This window comes from Balaenoptera musculus, chromosome 2, assembly GCF_009873245.2.
Source record: "Balaenoptera musculus isolate JJ_BM4_2016_0621 chromosome 2, mBalMus1.pri.v3, whole genome shotgun sequence".
Classification (NCBI taxonomy): domain Eukaryota; kingdom Metazoa; phylum Chordata; class Mammalia; order Artiodactyla; family Balaenopteridae; genus Balaenoptera; species Balaenoptera musculus.
In genome coordinates, this window is record NC_045786.1 from 136,651,917 (window position 1) to 136,673,859 (window position 21,943).

A 21,943-nucleotide genomic window follows, 5' to 3' on the forward strand; every position below is an offset into this window, starting at 1 on the left:
AGTTAAAAACAACAAGTTCCCCAGCCTCTCAGCATGTGCATGATTAGACACGTGTGATAATTACATCCCAAATGATAATACTTACAGCAGCAGCATATTAACCTTGTTAGGTACTCACAATAGCAGAGACTAGAGGAAGGAAAAACAAAAAAGCAAATCAAGCTGGCTCGGGTTTAGTGTGAAGAACAAGTGGGATGCAGGGGGTTACACTCTACAGATGAAAGGCAGGGAAAAAAGGACTACATGGAAATGAACAGATATAGGACATACCACCTTCTTTTAAAGCTAAGTATAACGAGTACTTACTAATAGCCATTATGTGCTTAGAATTAAGGCCAATTCATATGAAGATTTGTATGTGGCAATAACTTATTGATTGCATATGGGATATTCCTATACTTACATCATCTCATTAATTCTCACAACAATATCAAAGTTAGAAAATCTGAAAAGCAACGGGAGAAAATACAGTTACCATGGTATGTGAGTTATATCTCAATAATGCTGCTTTTAAAAAAAAACACAGCTTTCTGCAGAAGAATGACAGTCAGACGGAGGACAGGCTTATTCACAGCAACGATAGAAGGCTGAGGACAGGCTTATTCACAGCAACAATAGAAGGCTGAGGACAAGGGGAGAATATCATCAAAGAGAAAAAAATACTCTCAACTTACTATTCTTTTCGAGTGAAGGAAGAATAAAGATCTTTTTCACAAAGTTTGAAAGGGTTTATCAGTGGAAGAGCTACTAACTGATGTTATTTCAGGGAGAAGGAAATCGAACTTGGAAGTAGTGAAGTGCAAGAAAGGAAAATGAACAACAAGAACAAAACAGATCAACATGTAGGTAAAGGTAAGCATGTATAAATTGTGTAAAGCAGAAACAGCAATAGAAGGAAACATGCCTAATGTTGGGACTACAACAAAAACGTAGAAATGAAATTCCAGGCAGGAATAACATGAAGGATGCGAAGGGGAGATGGAAATCAGAGAATTCTAAGGTACTTATGTTGCTTAAAAAGAGGGTAGAGGTATTGATTCATTTTAGACATTAAGTCAAGTGTACATGTTAACACTTCCAACTTTCAAACCAGTAGAGAGGCTAAATTAGAATAAAGAAAATTCAGTTAATCCAATAGAAAGCAGAAAGAGATATTTAAAAGCCTAGAAAATGCAGAGTAGATAGCACAAACCAAAACAATAAAAATAAATCAAAATATATCAGTGATCATAATAAATGTAAAGGGACTAAGACTGCTATGTAAAAGGTAGATATAACATTAGATTAATATTTCTCTTCCTCCCAATCTCTCCCTGTCCCCCTCCTCACATACTCTCACATATACTGCAGTTTATATTGGGCCCACATAGCCTCACAATGTATAAGAAAAAGAAATACTAATTACCAACAAATTGGGCTTAGTTCAGGAATGCAAGAATGACTTAATATTAGGAAAATCTAGTGCAGTTCATATACCAATTGATTTATGAGAAAACCTGATCATGTCAATAGTTGCAAAAGAAGCTCTTGATAAAATGCACTATCCATTATTGATAAAAATAACTCAAAGCAGAAGAATAATAGAAGGTGTATGCGTATAGGCTAGGCTATGATGCAATGACAAATTCTGCAAAGTTCGTGGCTTAACAGCAAAGGTTTCTTTCTCCCTTGCATCACAGTCCAAAGTAAAGCAGGTGACTCTCCTCTAAGCTGTGACTAAGGCATACAGGTTCTTTCCATTTAATGAGGTGATAATATTATATTCAAAATGTGACCTGCTTTGTTGTCATGGAAGGGGAAGAGACGGGGGAGAGGTTGCCTATAGCTGTGATTGAAGGTGATATTTACCACTTCTCATATTCTGTTATTCAGACCTCAGTCACATGGCTCAGTCAACTAAAATCTGGTGTGAAGCCTACATCCTTAATTTGATACTTGACCTGAGTCACTATCACATTATTCCCCTAAGAAGGTTTACTGGGCCTTTGTTGTTTGAAGCCTTTTAAAATCCGTCTCTTACTGTTTGGAGGTCTGGAAGCAAGGAACTTTTCCAACCACAGAAAGGTCTGAATTTCAGGATTCTCTTTTTCCTTGCACATTGGTCAGTTCTTTCCCAAGCTTACTTTTCATCCTCACCCCCCAAATAAAGCCAGTAGTACGAATACACACTTCTAACATTCTGTTTTTCAGTCTGTTTCCTTAGTTCTATAAACATTAGGCATATGCTCTTCCTTCCAAGTTATAGCAGATGGTGGCTTTACTATCACATAATATTGATTATGGATCTCCATTGTTCTAGCCTCTGATATTAGTTTTTTCATCACCTGGCACCCAACTTCTAGGCCAGTGGTCATTCTTGTGTTTTTATTTTGGTAGCATTCCAGTTCAGATTACCAGTTACTATATCAGTCAGATTTTGTCAGGAAAATACAAAATAGGTATTTTGAGTCAGAAGTTGTTTCTTATGGGTTTTAAGCATGGGAAGGCTTGTGATAAAGGCCAGGAAATCCAGAAGTATAGGCATCACAGGAAAGATGCCAGTATGATCTGAGCTGTGTACATATGAAAGGGATGATTCTCATAAGGATGTTTGAACACCATGGGTGAGAACCCTAATTTGCCATCTGCTTGCTAATGCCTGTACACATGCCTGCAACTGGGACTAGAGGGCTGTGGCACCCCTTTCCTTCTACTTACCAGTCTCATACAAATCGCTTTCATTAGTGGATTTTAACTGGGATCTTACTGCAAGAGATTCAGGGGAATGTAATTTTATGTTTGGTAAGGGAAAGAGCTAAGAAAGGTAGAAATGGTATTAAATATCAACAACTAGTTTGTGGTATGGAAGGGAACTTGCTTAACCTTGATAGTGGGTGTTTTAAGAAAATAGACACTAGCCATCATTCTTAATCCTGAAATCCCCTCAAAGTCAAGAACGAAGTAAGGCTTCCCACTGGCATCACTCTCACTCAACATTAGACTGGAAACTCAAGGCAATTCAGTAGAATAAGAAAAAAATAAAAATTTAAAGCTTGAGAGGAGGAAACAAAACTGCCATTATTTGTAGAAAATATGATTGTCTACATTAAAAATACAAGAAAACCTACAAATTTAAACTAATAACATTTTTAAAAAATACAAACTTGTTTTCTAATACATCAATGACAGTTAGAAAGTGGAGTTTTAGCACATGGATATTTACAAAAGTAACAGTACCTATGGTACCAAAGGATAACATTAATAAAAGATGAGTAAGAAAATTATTTTAAAAATCACAACACTGTTTGAAAGACACAAAAGAAAACTAAATAGTTAGATAAACCATGTTCATTGTTTAGAATAATCAATATTGTGAAAATAACAGCTTTCCCCAGGTTAATCTATATACCCAGTACGATCCCAATCAAAATCCTCACAGATTTTTTTTTTTTGGCGTATTTTTCTTTTTAAAAAAAAAGCTTGACAAACTGATTCTCAAATTCATATGCAAGAGCCAATTAAACGAAGCAAGAGCTTAAAATAACTAAAATAGCTTTTAAAAAGATGATAGAAGGATTCTGAACAGATCAAAATATATTCTAAAATGATAATAAGTATTATCAAGTTAGGGGAAGGACACTAAAGCTGGACACGATATCTGATCGACATTATATTACAAATCAGCTGGGAGATAATGGGCTATTAAATGAATAATGCTTCCCATATAGGAAAAAATAATTAGATCCCTACTTTATACCACACACAAAGATCAGTTTAAGGTGGATTAAAGATCAGATGTGGAAAACAAACTCTTAAGACTCATAGGAGAAATGTGGAAGACTGTTGGGTTTGGGTAGGATTTCTTAAACAATTTTTTAAAATATGTCAACTGAAAAAGAAAACATTGATAAATCTGACTCCACAAAAATTTAAAGCATTTATACTACAAAAGTTACTACACAGAGGGAAAGGATAAGTTACAGGCAGGGAGAAGATATTAGCAATAAAAATAACAAGATTTTGTCTCTAGAATTTGTAAAGAGCCAATAATCTACTCCTAGGTATGTATTAGAGAAATTCTCAAATATTGGTACAATGTAAAATATAGAAAAATGTTCACTGAAATCTTTTCACTTCTTGGTTATTATAAGCAATTAAAATGTCCATTAATTAAGATTATGAATAAATAAATTGTGGTTTATTAATATACTGGAACACTCTATAGCACTTGAATCACAGGTGTATATATAATATAGGTAATATAAAAAATTTAATGCTGAATGCAAAAAAGGCAAGTTTTGGGAGGACATACAGTAAAATGTTAAATACTTTTTAAATGTGCAGAATACTGTTGAGTATATTTTGGATATCTTTATTTACAGCTATTTATATAGTGAAAGGCTAAAAACATACATGAAGATGATGAGCTACAAATCCAGGAGAGGAATTACCTTTAGTGATAGAGGAAACCAAACAGGATCTAGGAGGGATACTCAAGGATCTTCAATTATAACACTTTATTTCCTAAAAATCAAACAAAAAGCAAAAAGGTCCATAGTAAATACGACAAATGCTAAATATCACAAGTCTGCATACTTGGATATGTGTACTATTATTCTCTCATGTATATTGAAAATATTTTATAATTATGAATACATTAGAAGCTAAGGGGAGGTTAAATGACCAAATTCTTTCCCTTACCCAGAGAATCGTGGTGCCTCACTCCCACCCCTCCCCAAGGCTGAGTCTATTACAGTTGGTAGACCGTCATGCTGCCCACTGGCAGGTGTCTTGTATGAGCTATTTAACTAACTATTGTGGTTAGTTAAATAGTTAGGTATTATATTGTTTCTTTGGAAAAATGACTTCTGAGTCCCAAATGACATACTTTTGTGCCATGATATACTGGAGATATTTTACTGTCATAATTTTTTTGGTGCATGTGCGATCTTCCTTTATGGAGAAAGAGACAAGTGACCCATAGAGCAGTTGGCAGGCTGGGTCAGAAGAACAGCATCCAGAACTATCTAGGGATTCTGACCCATTCAGCCTGTTGATGATGGTTTTGACACCAAGAGGCGTCTGAATCATCAGCAGAAGATAAAATACTGCTCAGTGGGAGGAGGAAGCAAGATAGTAGAGTAGAAGGACGTGCTCTCACTCCCTCTTGCAAGAACACCAGAATCACAACTAGCTGCTGGACAATCATCGACAGGAAGACACTGGAACTCACCAAGAAAGATACCCCACATCCAAAGACAATGGAGAAGCCACAATGAGATGGTAGGAGGGGCGCAATCACAGTAAAATCAAATCCCATAACTGGTGTGTGGGTGACTCACAGACTGGAGAACATTTATATCATAGAAGTCCATCCACTGGAGTGAGGGTTCTGAACCCCACATCAGGCTTCCCAACCTGGGGGTCCGGCAACGGGAGGAGGAATTCCTAGAGAATCAGACTTTGAAGCCTAGTGGGAATTGATTGCAGAACTTTGACAGGACTGGGAGAAACAGAGACTCCACTCTTCGAGGGCACACACAAAGTAGTGTGTGCATCAGGACCCAGGGGAAGGAGCACTGACCCCAGGGGAGACTGAACCAGACTTACCTGCTAGTGTTGGAGGGTCTCCTGCACAGGCCGGCAGCGGGGGGTGGGGGGGGGTGGCTGTGGCTCACTGTGGGGACAAGGACACTGGCAGCAGAAGTTCTGGGAAGTACTCCTTGGTGTGAGCCCTCCTAGAGTCTGTCATTAGGCTCAACAAAGAGCCCAGGTAGGCTCCAGTGTTGGGTTGCCTCAGGCTAAACAACCAACAGGGAGGGAACCCAGCCCCACCCATCAACAGTCAATTGGATTAAAGTTTTACTGAGCTCTGCCCACCAGAGCAACAGTCAGCTCTACCCACCACCAGTCCCTCCCATCAAGTCTCTTAGATAGCGTCATCCACCAGAGGGCAGACAGCAGAAGCAAGAAGAACTACAGTCCTGCAGCCTATGGAACAAAAACCACATTCACAGAAAGATAGACAAGATGAAAAGGCAGAGGGCTATGTACCAGATGAAGGAACAAACTAAAACCCCAGAAAAACAACTAAATGAAGTGGAGACAGGCAACCTTCCAGAAAAAGAATACAGAATAATGATAGTGAAGATGATCCAGGACCTCAGAAAAAGAATAGAGGCAAAGATCGAGAAGATGCAAGAAATGTTTAACAAAGACCTAGAAGAATTAAAGAACAAACAAACAGAAATGAACAATACAATAACTGAAACGAAAACTACACTAGAAGGAATCAGTAGCAGAATAATTGAGGCAGAAGAACAGATAAGTGACCTGGAAGACAGAATGGTGGAATTCACTGCTGCAGAACAGACTAAAGAAAAAAGAATGAAAAGAAATGAAGACAGCCTAAGAGACCTCTGGGACAACATTAAACGCAACAACATTTGCATTATAGGGGTCCCAGAAGGAGAAGAGAGAGAGAAAGGACCAGAGAAAATATTTGAAGAGATTATAGTCGAAAACTTCCCTAACATGGGAAAGGAAATAGCCACCCAAGTCCAGGAAGCACAGAGATAAAGAGGATAAACCCAAGGAGAAACACACCAAGACACATAGTAATCAAATGGGCAAAATTTAAGACAAAGAAAAATTATAGAAAGCAGCAAGGGAGAAATGACAAATAACATACAAGGGAACTCCCATAAGGTTAACAGCTGATTTCTCAGCAGAAACTCTACAAGCCAGAAGGGAGTGGCATGATATACTTAAAGTGATGAAAGGGAAGAACCTACAACCAAGATTACTCTACCCAGCAAGGATCTCATTCAGATTTGTTGGAGAAATCAAAAGCTTTACAGACAAGCAAAAGCTAAGAGAATTCAGCACCACCAAACCAGCTCTACAACAAATGCTAAAGGAACTTCTCTAAGTGGGACACACAAGGGAAGAAAAGGACTTACAAGAACAAACCCAAAACAATTAAGAAAATGGTCATAGGAACATACATATCGATAATTACCTTAAATGTGAATGGATTAAATGCTCCAACCAAAAGACACAGGCTTGCTGAATGGATACAAAAACAAGACCCATATATATGCTGTCTACAAGAGACCCATTTCAGACCTAGGGACACATAGAGACTGAAAGTGAGGGGATGGAAAAAGATATTCCATGCAAATGGAAATCAAAAGAAAGCTGGAGTAGCAATACTCATATCAGATAAAATCGACTTTAAAATAAAGAATGTTACAAGAGACAAGGAAGGGCACTACATAATGATCCAGGGATCAATCCAAGAAGAAGATATAACAATTATAAATATATATGCACCCAACATAGGAGCACCTCAACACATAAGGCAACTGCTAACAGCTATAAAAGAGGAAATCAACAGTAACACAGTAATAGTGGCAGACTTTAACACCTCACTTACACCAATGGACAGATCATCCAAAATGAAAATAAATAAGGAAACAGAAGCTTTAAATGACACAATAGACCAGATAGATTTAATTGATATTTATAGGACATTCCATCCAAAAACAGCAGATTAAACTTTCTTCTCAAGTGTGCATGGAACATTCTCCAGCATAGATGACATCTTGGGCCACAAATCAAGCCTCAGTAAATTTAAGAAAATTGGAATCATATCAAGCATCTTTTCTGACCACAATGCTATGAGATTAGAAATGAATTACAGGGAAAAAAATGTAAAAAACACAAACACATGGAGGCTACACAATACGTTACTAAATAACTAAGAGATCAGTGAATAAATCAAAGAGGAAATCAAAAAATACCTAGAGACAAATAACAATGAAAGCACAATGCTCCAAAACCTATGGGATGCAGCAAAAGCAGTTCTAAGAGGAAAGTTTATAGCTATACAAACCTACCTCAAGAAACAATAAAAATCTCAAATAAACAATGTAACCTTACACCTAAAGGAACTAGAGAAAGAAGAACAAACAAAACCCCAAATTAGCAGGAGGAAAGAAATCATAAAGATCTGAGCAGAAATAAATGAAATAGAAACAAAGAAAACAATAGCAAAGATCAATAAAACAAAACACTGGTTCTTTGTGAAGATAAACAATATTGATAAACTATTAGCCAGACTGATCAAGAAAAAGAGGGAGAGGACTCAAATCAATAAAATTAGAAATGAAAAAGGAGAAGTTACAACAGACACCGCAGTAATACAAAGCATCCTAAGAGACTACTACAAGCAACTCTATGCCAATAAAATGGACAACCTGGAAGAAATGGACAAATTCTTAGAAAGGTATAACCTTCCAAGACTGAACCAGGAAGAAACAGAAAATATGAACAGACTAAACACAAGTAATGAAATTGAAACTGTGATTAAAAATCTTCCAACAAACAGAAGTCCAGGACCAGATGGCTTCACAGGTGAATTATGTCAAACATTTAGAGAAGAGCTAACACCCATCCTTCTCAAACTCTTCCAAAAAATTGCAGGGAAAGGACCACTCCCAAACTCATTCTATGAGGCCACCATCACCCTGATACCAAAACCAGACAAAGATACTACAAAAAAAGAAAATTACAGACCAATATCACTGATGAATATAGATGCAAAAATCCTCAACAAAATACTAGCAAACAGAATCCAACAACACATTAAAAGGATCATACACCACGATCAAGTGGGATTTATCCCAGGGATGCAAGGATTCTTCAATATATGCAAATCAATCAATGTGATACAGCATATTAACAAATAGAAGAGTAAAAGCCATATGATTATCTCAATGGATACAGAAAAAGCTTTTGACAAAATTCAACACCCATTCTTGGTAAAAATTCTCCAGAAAGTGGGCATAGAGGGAACCTACCTCAACATAATAAAGGCCATATACGATAAACCCACCGCAAACATCATTCTCAATGATGAAAAACTGAAAGCATTTCCTCTAAGGTCAGGAACGAGACAAGGATGTCCACTCTCACCACTATTATTCAACATAGTTTTGGAAGTCCTAGCTACGGCAATCAGAGAAGAAAAAGAAATAAAAGGAATACAAATTGGAAAAGAAGAAGTAAAACTGTCACTGTTTGCAGACGACATGATACTATACATAGAGAATCCTAAAAATGCTACCAGAAAACTACTAGAGCTAATCAATGAATTTGGTAAAGTTGCAGGATACAAAATTAATGCACAGAAATCTCCTGCATTCCTATACAGTAATGATGAAAAATCTGAAAGAGAAATTAAGGAAACACTCCCATTTACCATTGCAACAAAAAGAATAAAATACCTAGGAATAAACCTACCTAGAGAGACAAAAGACCTGTATGCAGAAAACTATAAGACACTGATGAAAGAAATTAAAGATGATACCAACAGATGGAGAGATATATCATGTTCTTAGATTGGAAGAATCAGTATTGTGAAAATGACTCTACTACCCAAAGCAATCTACAGATTCAATGCAATCCCTATCAAATTCCCAATGGCATTTTTTACAGAACTAGAACAAAAAGTCTTAAAATTTGTGTGGAGATACAAAAGACCCCGAATAGCCAAAGCAGTCTTGAGGGAAAAAAACAGAGCTGGAGGAATCAGACTCCCTGACTTCAGACTATACTACAAAGCTACAGTAATCAAGACAGTGTGGTACTGGCACAAAAACAGAAACATAGATCAATGGATCAAGATAGAAAGCCCAGAGATAAACCCACACACCTATGGTCCACTAATCTGTGACAAAGGAGGCAAAGACATACAATGGAGAAAAGACAGTCTCTTCAATAAGTGGTGCTGGGAAAACTGGACAGCTACATGTAAAAGAATGAAATTAGAACACTCCCTAACACCATACACAAAAATAAACTCAAACTGGATTCGAGACCTAAATGTAAGACTGGACACTGTAAAACTCTTAGAGGAAAACATAGGAAGAACACTCTTTGACATAAATCAGAGCAGTATCTATTTTGATCCACCTCCTAGAGTAATGGAAATAAAAACAAAAATAAACAAATGGGATTTAATGAAACTTAAAAGCTTTTGCACAGTGAAGGAAACCATAAACAAGACGAAAAGACAACCCTCAGAATGAGAGAAAACATTTGCAAATGAATCAATGGACATAGGATTAATCTCCAAAATATATAAACAGCTCATGCAGCTCAATATTAAAAAAGCAAACAACCCAATCCAAAAATGGGCAGAAGACCTAAATAGACATTTCTCCAAAGAAGACATACAGATGGCCAAGAAGCACATGAAAAGCTGCTCAACATCACTAATTACTACAGAAATGCAAATCAAAACTACAATGAGGTATCACCTGACACCAGTTAGAATGGGCTTCATCAGAAAATCTATAAACAACAAATGCTGGAGAGGGTTTGGAGAAAAGGGAACCCTCTTGCGCTGTTGGTGGGAATGTAAATTGATACAGCCACTATGGAGAACGGTATGGAGGTTCCTTAAAAAACTAAAAATAGAGTTACCATATGACCCAGCAATCCCACTACTGGGCATATACCCAGAGAAAACCATATTTCAAAAAGACACATGCACCCCAATGTTCATTGCAGCACTATTTACAATAGCCAGGTCATGGAAGCAACCTAAATGCCCATTGACAGATGAATGGATAAAGTAGTTGTGGTACATATATACAATAGAATATTACTCAGCCATAAAATGGAACGAAATTGAGTCATTTGATGAGACATGGATGGATGTAGAGACTGTCATACAGAGTGAAGTAAGTTAGAAAGAGAAAAACAAATATCGTTTTATTTTATTAACGCATATATGTGGAACCTAGAAAAATGGTACAGATGAACCGGTTTGCCAGGCAGAAGTTGAGACACAGATGTAGAGAACAAACATATGGACACCAAGAGGGGAAAACCACAGTGGGGTGGGGATGGTGGTGTGCTGAATTGGGCGATTGGGATTGACATATATACACTGATGTGTATAAAATTGATGACTAATAAGAACCTGCAGTATAAAAAAACAAACAAACAAACAAAAAACACAACTAATACTAAACTTTCTTTGGGTTATTTGTATGGAAATATGTTAATATAAATGTTTCAGACATTACATGAAATTTCTGAAAATCTTATATGTTCTGGTATAATGTTATAAGTCATAATTCTAGTTAATACTTTAAAATGTATATCTCAGAAATAACTAAATTTCCTTGTCAATTGCATTATGATGAACTTTCATCAAATCTTTAACCGTGGTCATTTTTAAGTCTTTTGTCATTTACGGACAGTTCTGGGTGTACTCTGATGCTTTTGCAAAACTGTTCCTATAAAAGGGTTTCATCTTCAAGGAATTCATGGAAAAGACTCTGACAAGTACAGGTTTCTGGTAACTGACTCTACTGCTGAACTGAATGAATAAGCATTTTCAGAACTCTAATGGAAAACTGATGAATTCATAAAAGTGCTAACAAAAAATCAAGACGAAAAATAAATTAATTACGTGGGACTGAGTGAACTGATGAGGATGATTATAATTTTTGTGACTTTCTGTTTGAATAAAAAAAAAAATACTGCTTGGTGGTGCTCTGCAGCAAGTATTATGTCAATTCCAAAAATTAAAACAGAGCTCACTTAAGTTGCACATTTACTTGACTCTTTTTCTTCCATTCTGACTGGTGCTCATCAGATTAAGTCATTGAACCCCAAAAGACCCCAGCCTTACTCCCCACTATTCCTCACAAGTAGAATTTTCTGGGCACAGCCCTGGGTCACTAAGAAGTAAGCACATTATTACAGCCAATAAAAGGTTCCCGTTTGACCTGGAATGATGAGCAACATTTCTCTTCTTCTGGTCAGGTGTCCTCAGACTGGATTGTTTATAAAATTATTATTTCCCCCTATTGTCATACACATGCAATTCAGCTTCATTTATGGTGGTTTGGGAGTAAGTAGCCTTTCTCATAATTAGAAAATGATCTTCTGACAGGATAAAGCTGGAAATTGCTCTCTTTGTGAAATGAGCAGGTCTTTGTCTGCAAGATTGATTCAATTTTCACTGCCATAACTGGTAGCAGAATTGCCAGACCAGTTTGGTGACTGGATTGAACTTTTCCTACAGGAATTGTGTAGCTGTACAGCTGCGGAAACACAAGTTCACTCCCCCATTGTTGGTTTTCTGACAGCTTTTTCCGTAGAGCAGTTTGAAGAGTGGAGAGCCCTGTTTTTGAGACAGAGAAGTGTTTTTCACACCTGAAGTGTAATTTCACACCTTGTGTTTCTCAGCAGATAACTGCATAAAATAACATATCAAACCAGAATAGAAAAAGATCAACAAAGAAAGAAAACTGCAGGTTGTAATTTGTTTCCTATCTTACAATGCTCTTGTAGAGAACAGTAAATTACAGAGCTCTGGGTTTACACTTTAAAAAGTTTGACTGGTTGTTAGGTGGGAAAGTGAGCAGTAAACACTAATCAGCATTTAGCCTGCATTGAACAGAATGTACAGAATGATACAATTTGGGAAACACCGGAACTTGTAGATTTTTTTTTTAAAGGATAGGACACATAAATTAGTGGTAAAAACTGTAGTTAAGAGTAAGTCAAGAAATTGATAAATTAATCGATTTTAATAAAAATAGAATTTTCTTAGGATATAATTTTCTTTGTAATTATCCATTCAGGAATTTTAGTAAAAGTAATAGACTATGTTAGTACTTACTTTCTATAAATGACTAAACCTATGATGCTAGTCACCATCTCATGGCATTCTAGTGCAGGGGTTAAAAAATGAGGGGTTTAGCTCCATTTTGCAAGTTTGAAAACTTAAGTCCAAAAGAAAAAAGAAAGTTGAGCCTCCTGGCTGGTCATAGACATTCATTACAAAATATTTAGTATTTATTGAGTGTCTACCACATGTTAGGCATTACCCCAGGCACGGGGGTACAGTGGTAAACAGGGCAGTCTCTCTTTCTCCCATCTGGGAACTGACAGTTTTGCAGACAAGTAAGCAGGCAATGGAAATACTGGGTAATAAGTGCTGAGAGAGGCTAAAACTAGATTTCGATGGAGCCCACAGATGGTCAGCATGGGGGCAAGTGGTCAGCAAAGATTCCAGGATAAAGTGACATCCAGACTAAACTAATGAATAGAAGTCATGTGAAGGTAGATATCATTCGGGATATCAGGGCATGTATAGCTTATGCAGAAGTGAAAGGGAAAGACAGCAGAGTGGGTTGGAGGGATAAGGTATTCAGTGTAGTGGGGATGCAGTGTATAAAGGCAACGGTGATGCCTAATGAAACCGGAAGATAAAAGTGTCAGGGTATGTGGTCTATACCGAGAAATTTAGCTTTTATCCTGAGACTAGTGGGATGTATTGAAGGTTTAGTCTTTGTTTATTAGGGAGAATGACACAACCAGATCTGCATTTTACAAAGACCCCTCTGACAATCCAGTGACTGGAGATCAGTGAAGAAACATGCAGTAATGCAAGTGGGGAACGCTGGTGACCTGAGCTGATGGTGTACACTGAGAGTTCAGTGGCATTGGGATGCAAGGAAGTGGGCGGGTTTGGGAGCTATTGAGGAGGTAGAATCAACAGAACTTGGTGGTTGATTGACTGGACTAGGGGTAAGGAAGCCAGTCTAGTCAAAAATGCCATCCTGAGTTCTGACTTGTGTACTTGAGCAGATGATACTGCCATTCACAGGGCTGGAGAATACTAAAACAGCAAGTTTTGAAGAGTTGGAGACATGATGAGTGTGAGATGGGATTTCCACAAGAAGAAGTATGGTATTCAGTTGGATCTTGAGCTTGGGAGGGAAGTCTAGGCCAGAGATACAGATCTGGTTGTTGTCACTGAGTGGATAACATGGTCCAAAGAATATGTAGAGAATGAGAAGAGAAGAGACTCTTTAGGCATAAACAGCCTTTTGACAACGAAAAGAAAGACACATAGAGCAAAATGTATATTTATAGTTACATAAATGTGGATGAAGAACTGTGCATGTCCACAAATACCATTGCACACGTGCCTGTGCATGTACATACCCTTGCACATACAGGGCTTCTAATGAACATCAGCAAGGTGCCCCGTGGTGGGCCGCGTGAAACATTAAGCATAAAGGTAATAATCCCTTTCCTGAAGAGCTCATGTAAGATGTGTTAGTCCTACAGCAAGTTCCGGGCCTAAAGATGCTGTTCAGTATGTTAAAAAGGAAAAATGTACAGCCCATGTAGATATTGCAATTAAACTAGCAAAACGGAAGGCACTGATGTTTTCTCATTTCCATTGTTTCCTCAGATACATATGGAAAGCTCTTTCTTCTCAGTTCTGTGGGTCAAGAGATGTCCCGCTGCAAGACATCCATCCGACGTGGTCAGCCCAATCCTGTCTATAAGGAGACCTTTGTTTTCCAGGTGGCCCTCTTTCAGCTCTCTGACGTTACGTTGATGATTTCTGTGTATAACAGGCGTACCATGAAGCGTAAAGAGATGATTGGTTGGATTGCTCTGGGTCAAAACAGTAGCGGAGAGGAGGAACAAGACCATTGGGAGGAAATGAAGGAGACCAAAGGGCAGCAGGTCTGCAGGTGGCACACTTTACTCGAATCCTAGGTTTGCCAAGAGGTGTTTGTGGGCTATACCTACCCTGGTGACCCGTGTTTTGAGTACTGATACCAACTCAGTGCTTGCTGGTAGGCTTTTTTTAAAGACAGGCTTTAAGTAGGGATTGGATTCTACTAGACCCTAGGACATTCTGGGGGTGGAAGGATCCTTTGGGTTTCTCAAAGGTTTGATTTGGATTTAAATACTGTAATTTTTTTAAAAAGCCCATATGCACTGTCGAGTATACTTTATTGGAAATGTTATTGTAGTTGAGATGAATGATGTTGAGTTAATTTCTGTTAATAGGTTATTAAATTTTGGTTCAGGCTATGGAATGAAGCCTCTCTGGTTGTCTCTGCTCCCTTAGATTGCAAGGGAGATGTGAAAAGTTACTGTTTGTAACCACTTGTGTGTAGGAATCAGAATTTTCTTAGTATGGGGCAAAATACTCCAAAATACAGAAATGAATCTGACGCCGAGGCTCATAGAAGAATGTAACTGTCATCCATAATCCCCTATTTCATGTTTTTCTCTTTATAAAAAAAACCCTTCATTTATTTGCCTAACAAATAAATGGTAAAAACTTACACTTATAAAGCAAATTTGTATGAATTAAATACCTCTTTGTTTATCTCACTTATATATTGTGGTTTCCTATGAGATTTGGTTAGGTGACCCATTTTGAAACTAAAAAAGAATTCAAAAACTACTGTTGTAAGACAACTTGTCTCCTTTTGAGTATGTAAGGCTTCAAAATTAAAACTTTCAAGGTTTTTATGCTGTTTTTCTCACCTAATAAATTCTTACAGAATGAGAAGAAAACCGAACAACCTATTAAGTCATGGAGGTACTGATTTTTCTGAATCTAGTGTTCTCCTTCTAGATTATGCTTTTTCTATATTCAGTACAATATACTCACTCATACATATATTTTGATTCTGTATTTGCATGTAAACCATACTTTTTTAATGCCATATTTTCCATCATCAGAGCATAGTAAATTGTATACAATGGATCTTTAATAAATGTTGATTTGATTGACTCTTAGAAATGAACATGTTATAACACCTGTGAATGAAGAATATTTTCAGTTTGTAAGCAATGACACTAATTCTTCTTTGAGCATTTGAAGTGCCTATAATTGTCATTTTTCAGTGGTATTTGCAGCAACATATATTAGTCACTACTTGCATTTTGGGCACGTGCCAATTTGAACACTGATCATGTATGGTTATGAGCATGAAATTTTACTTCTGACTGACTTTTACATTTTTGTGCAGTGCATGTTTATTTTCTTAGATCTGAGCCCTTAATTTCAATTACTTTAAATTGGCAGTAATAAGAAAAGGGAAGGAATGTGTGTACATGTAACACTGAGCCCCATGTGCAGCTCTTCTGAGCAATTGCTGTCACTTATTTTTAGCTTTTATGTTTCATTGTTGACTTTTTGCTGTCTGTGGGAAGAGTGATAGCTAGGGATGGATGTATACAGTTAAAAACACATAACTCCTCCTCAGCTCTACATTTTGACAGATTGTAAACGTAGGCTGTAACACTTGAAGCGCATATTTATTCCTTACAGCATGTAACGGTTATCCTGACAAGCCCAGACTAAGACACAGGATAACTCAACTCTGATTTGAAGCTTTTGAAAGAAGTGATTATATATGGAAGAATCAGAATTAGAAAAATAAATGAATATCTTAATTTCTTTTCAGGTCATGGGAGTTTCGGATATAATGCTGCTCAGTTATTAGGAATAAGTAGTAAAACCATGCTCCTTTGGGGTTTTCCCCTGCCTTGGTTTAGAAGACCTCAAAGTGCTTTTCCAACATCATATCCATTAACTGCTGAGTGGTCTTTGCAGTGCGGCTGTGTCATCGAGTAGAACTGAGTGCAATTGATTAAGTAGCAGCACAAAGAATTGGCTTTTCACATCCCTTACTTAAGGGATGTGCTTGTGCTTAAAGGGAAGCAGAGCAGCCTTGTTATGCTTTCCTTTATGCAGTGACATAAAAGCAGCATTCACTTTAAAATTTACATTTGAAAAAATCTGCATCTATTGTACAGACAGGCCTGGATTTTTTCTCCTCATATTTTCCTGCTCTATGTTTTGCTGCATCCCTTGTCTCATAGTGCCCAATAATCATCTATACTTCATTTACTGCTGCCTTGACTCACCATTTCTAAGGTTTTCTGCTGGTGTAGTGAAAATATCCTTGTGTGTTTGATCTGCTTTCTAATAGTCTGCTTATGATACAGTTTACAGAAATTTTAAGGGAAGAATGCCTGAAAAGCATTTCTCATTTGTATAATTTTACTATGTTGGTGCTATTTACCATGTAGGATGCATGTACATCTTGAATATCTAGCAACATTCACCCTAAAGCTGATTGTATAAATATAAAATGCTAATGACAAGATACATCAAAATATGAGGTGAATTTTTTTACATAGACTTGAGATTCTGGTTTAGTAAAATCTTTTCATTTTGTGCACTTAAATTTCCTTATTTTCTTGGCAAAGTCTAGACAGTGCACTTAACATGTTTTTCACTTGAGCTTTTATATCTGCATTTGCTTTTCAAAGGAGTTATGAAAGATAATTAGTTGGTTCTGCCGTGTTAAAGCTGCTTTTGCCTAATTTATCTAGCTAATAATTAATATCTCATAGTGACATACGAAATTGAAGAAGCACTAATATTTGTTGCTTGAGTAGTTCTTTCCATGAGATTTTTCCTGAAGAGAATGCTTTTAAAATACTATTGTGGAGGGTAAATGATGCACTAGGTTTATGGAAAGCTGGTTTACAGCGTGCCTTCTTTCAGGGAATGAGTTTACACTGAATCGTGGAGTGCCCATTTCCCCAAACACGGTGGTGACTCTTGCGTTCTCTGCGCCCCTCTGACTATTGTTGAATTTTTAAATGGGCCATTCACCAGGCAGCCGAGCACCTGCTCTCACTTCTCTCCTTCACTGGCTCCCAGTGTGATGTACAGTTGTTTTGGAACCTCCTTTTGCTCCTGTTGCATAACTGTGAGGGGGGAGGTCTTGCCTTTCTTAACAGAAAAAGAGCTTGTAATGCCTTTGGAAGTAATAGACCTGGCATTCCACCTGTGCAAAGTTTGAGAAAGAATCCCCGCCATGATGGGAAGAGAAAAAGAGAGCATTGTACTGCATTGTCGCTCACTTTAGGCACCGTTCACTCTGCAACTCCTTCCATGACAGTGACGTATTGACCTCAAACGTTGGTATTCTCCATAGTGCTAGGTGCTACAGCGAGCCTGAAACACAGCCTCTGCCTTTGCAACATGTAGCACCCGCAATATTTTATAAATTGTTAACAAGTCTCGGTCAGTCACTGTGTTTTACATTCTGGCTGTACCACATGGTCTTAGCTGACAACCAAAACTCTTTTCTTTTCAAGTAATGCATTGTTTAAGTTGGAACTCCCATCAGATTAAGTGAAAATGCTTCTCTGATAGCCATTGAATTGATTAAATTCATGGTTCAGTGTGGACCATGGAACTGGGGGTTTCTCAAAAGCCTGGCTATCCTTTTGCCATGGATACATACATCTTCTTAGTACATAAAGATCAAAAAAGTGAGTAGGAAAGGATTATTCGTAGATGACATAAAACCAAATGCAGGCATATCCTTTAATGGTGAAGAAACAGGACTAGAATTTACATGTGGTCCCTCCTCTTACCTTTGAGTAAACTGTGACTAAAGAGCATTCCATTCTATTTGATCCACAATGAAAGCAAATGATATATAATCCTGAAATGGCAGAAGTATTTTTTACTGTATTAAAAATCATTGGTGTGTTCCCAAGAGAAAAGTTAGGCAAAACTATAAAACAAACAAATTATATAGCATGAGTATGGAAGAATTAAAGAATAAATAAATATGCTAGATACTGCCAGCATCTGTTGCATATACGCAAGAAGAGTAAACGAATGTAAACCAAAAGCCATTTTAGATTAAGTATCATTTTTCACAACTTGTGGAATTCCGGAAAATACTTTAAGATGAGGAGAATGAAATTGGTCTAACGCAACTCAGAGAAGTTGGCACAGGCTGTGGTCTTAGCCTGGGTTTGGATGAACCCTGCCTACTGTGTGGCCTTAAGAAAATTACTTAGCCAGCCTGTGACCCTGTTTATTCAACTGGAAAATGGAAATAATTCCTACCTCATAACGTCTTGTTTTTTTTTTCAATAATGAAATAACAGCATAGAGATGGGCATATGGTAACCATTCAGTGTTGCCCTCTCACAATCATGCTTAAAAAAAATGCATTTAAGATTTGTTTCTCTTTCTAGTGAAAGTAATAGTAATGCTAGAGAAAAACTAGTAACAATTTTCAGATACTTTAAAAAGGGTAGGCACATGAAGCTAGTCTGGAAGGCAGCTATGCTCACCGCTATACCACTGACACTACATGAAGCTAGTCTGAATTTGGGGCAACCTCAACCGGGATAAGCCTGGTGTATGGAGGAAACTGAGTCTTAATAAACCCCCAGTGAGGTATAATGACCAAATCTTTTATCCACCCTGGTGCTTTTGTGCACATCTTGGTAAATCACACTCAAGGCGTCTCCTCACACCCAGCACTTCTCTACTGTTCATATGTGGACAGAGCACCTTGTTCCCATCAAAAGAGTTGGTAAAGATGGCAACTTGAGTACCTATTTCAACTTCGATCTGAAAAGTAAAATAAATAATGTGGCACTATACTGACACTCTTTTCAAAACGGGCAACATTCTTTTTTTGGGCTTATGTTATATATCCATGTTATATCCTTATAGGTAAAAAATTTTAAAGATCTAATAATGCAGCTATTCAAACCTACCTGACTGTTCAACTGGGAAGTAATAGGACCAATTATTTATCTGTTTCCCTTCAGAAGTCATAATTCAAAGGAATTCTATCAGGGTTGATACTCTTTTTTAGAATGGTTTTTGAGAGTGACTTGATGTAATAGAAAATGTGTTCATTTGTGTTCAAATATGTGTTCAGGTGTCCTCTGGTGTTCAAACCTTAAGTAAAGAGGAGAGTTTCCTGAGAACTTAGAAGAGCCTTTGTGGACATTTGATCTGAAGAAGTGGTCAGCAGCAAACCTCCTCATGTTGGGCATAACCAGGTGCCATGAACCAGTCACGCATACTGGTGGTTTTAAACTGAGCAGGGTTCTGGGATGGGGAAGTGTGAGGCCACATTCCCAAAGTTGCCAAATTGCCAAAGTGTTGACTCAAGTCCTACGATTCTCAGTTAAGGAGAAACATGAAGAAATTGGAGAAGGATCGCTTAGGGATTTTAGTTGGGAATAATTTAGTACGTAGGGAAGTTAAAGGGGTTGGATAGGTATTGAGAAAGCTGAGGAGTGATTTCTAGGAACAGTTATCCAGAATGTAAAGAGCTCTTACCGAGAGGATGACTCACACCCTCTCTTCTTAACATGTGGACAGGGTCAGAGCTTCCACCTAAAGCAAGTCAAGAGAGTTTAACTGAGATATAAGGAGAATGATATGAAGAGGGTCTTGCGCTAATTCACGATGTATTCTTTGGATTGCCTTGTCTCTTTGGGATAGCACAGGACTTAAAATCTGTTTGGAGTGCGGTGACTACACTTTGAAGCAATGTCACAATAAAAACAGCAATGCTTACCAACATACAATTGTTCAATTAGTTTAATCATGTACCATGAAAAGTCAAGTTTCTTGTTTTGAGTTATTGGAAACAGGTGAAATGTATTGATTCAATGTATTGGAAAAATCCCCTGGGAAGCCCAGGACTTGGAGTAGGCCTTGGTCACATTGCAGGGGAATCACCAAGGGAGATCACAGAATCATCACCTTTGGAAGTCTTTTAAAACAGAAACATCTGCATGAGCTGTGAGTTCTGACTAAAGGGGAACAGCAGGGCACCCAGGAAGACAGCCTTTCTAAAGTTCCTTCTGAGCCTAATATTTTTATATGTAACCTCCAAACAGGATCAACAATAACAGTACTCCAGGCCTGCCCTCTTCCCCTTTGGATATCTTTCCACATTGATTTTTCTCTGCATCACAGGAGGCTTTTTCCAGGGAGTGCCAGCTCAGACTTTGTTTAGGTGTCTTTGGGGATGCCTGCAGGCTCCAGGTGAGTTTCCTTTCCTATGGTACTTTGTTTTTGTTTCCCTCAGGTCACAAAGCGGTATCCTAGACACACGGACAATAATCAGCTATATTTATAGCCAGTGTGAGACCTGTAAAACAGCTTGAGCCTTAACAGAACAAATTCAGAGGCAGGCATGGAGGCCTAGGGACACTCATAGAATAAAACAGTGCTACCTGCTCTCCATAGCTCACTAAGGCTGCCTTCGGGTGTCTCCGTGGGGGTTTTATGCCTTCAAACGGTGTTATCAACTGCACTTTAAAGATGGTGAGAAGGCTCTCTTCCCATTGGTATCACCATACTTATGCAGTAGTTTTGTTTACTTCATTTTCCCCTTAAAGTATCTACTTGCTCTGCTTTATTGTTTTAGTTTATATAAAATTTATTCATTCAAAAGATATTAAATTTGTTACATCCCAGACTCTGGGCTAGGGGCTGGAGAATAGCAGGTGAGGAAAACAGCTTGAGCCGAACAATCATTTTTGTTTCGAAATATTTGTTTATTTAATATATTTGTCTTTAGAATTGAATATTGAATGCTCTTTGCAAGGCAGTAAGTTAGACCCTGGAACGCTAGGTCTATACAAACAAATGTGACACAGTTCTTATGAGCTCAGTGATTTAATAGTTGAAAGGCACGGCTACCTTGTACTTTTTGAAAGAGTGAACTGGACAGAGGCTGACAGATAAAGGGGTGACGCTGTGAACAAAGATACCTGCTTGGTCCTCTGCTTCTTTTGATTAAAATTTGTCTTAGACTTTATACACTAAGCACATTTGGGGCATCCTATGAAATGGGTAAATGTCAACATTGGGGGTGTCCCTATCTTGGCAGATGGACCAATAATTATTTTCTAGTCTCAAAGAATTTAAAATCAGTGTGAATCTAACTCTTAATGCTTTCAATTTTATAACAGAAGGCAAAACTAGGAATTTTTCCAGTGGATTTATTGCTTGTAATTCTTAATGTCATAAAAATTTATCTCAAATATATACTAAACATGTCTCAATCCACGTAAGTTAAGTCAGAATGTTTGGTGGCCTACATCATCAAAAAATCTATAAACAATAAACGCTGGAGAGGGTGTGGAGAAAAGGGAACCCTCTTGCACTGTTGGTGGGAATGTAAATTGATACAGCCACTATGGAGAACAGTATGGAGGTTCCTTAAAAAACTAAAAATAGAACTACCATACAACCCAGCAATCCCAC

At 37.7% G+C, this 21,943-nt stretch overlaps 1 protein-coding gene across 4 annotated transcripts in view; it reads left to right on the plus strand.

Annotated features, from left to right (window-relative positions):
- SYT16 (synaptotagmin 16) overlaps positions 1 to 15,764 on the plus strand; it is a 253,423-nt gene extending 237,659 nt beyond the window's left edge. For 2 of the 4 annotated variants that reach the window (XM_036844899.1, XM_036844898.1), the window contains exon 7: positions 14,270 to 15,759. In XM_036844899.1, coding sequence (XP_036700794.1) covers positions 14,270 to 14,583 — 314 coding nt within the window. In that variant the 3' untranslated portion in view covers positions 14,584 to 15,759. Of the gene's footprint in view, positions 1 to 766; positions 853 to 14,269 lie in introns of all 4 variants that reach the window. The other 2 variants (XM_036844897.1, XM_036844896.1) reach the window with 2 other exon arrangements.
- Positions 15,765 to 21,943: the final 6,179 nt, after the last annotated feature.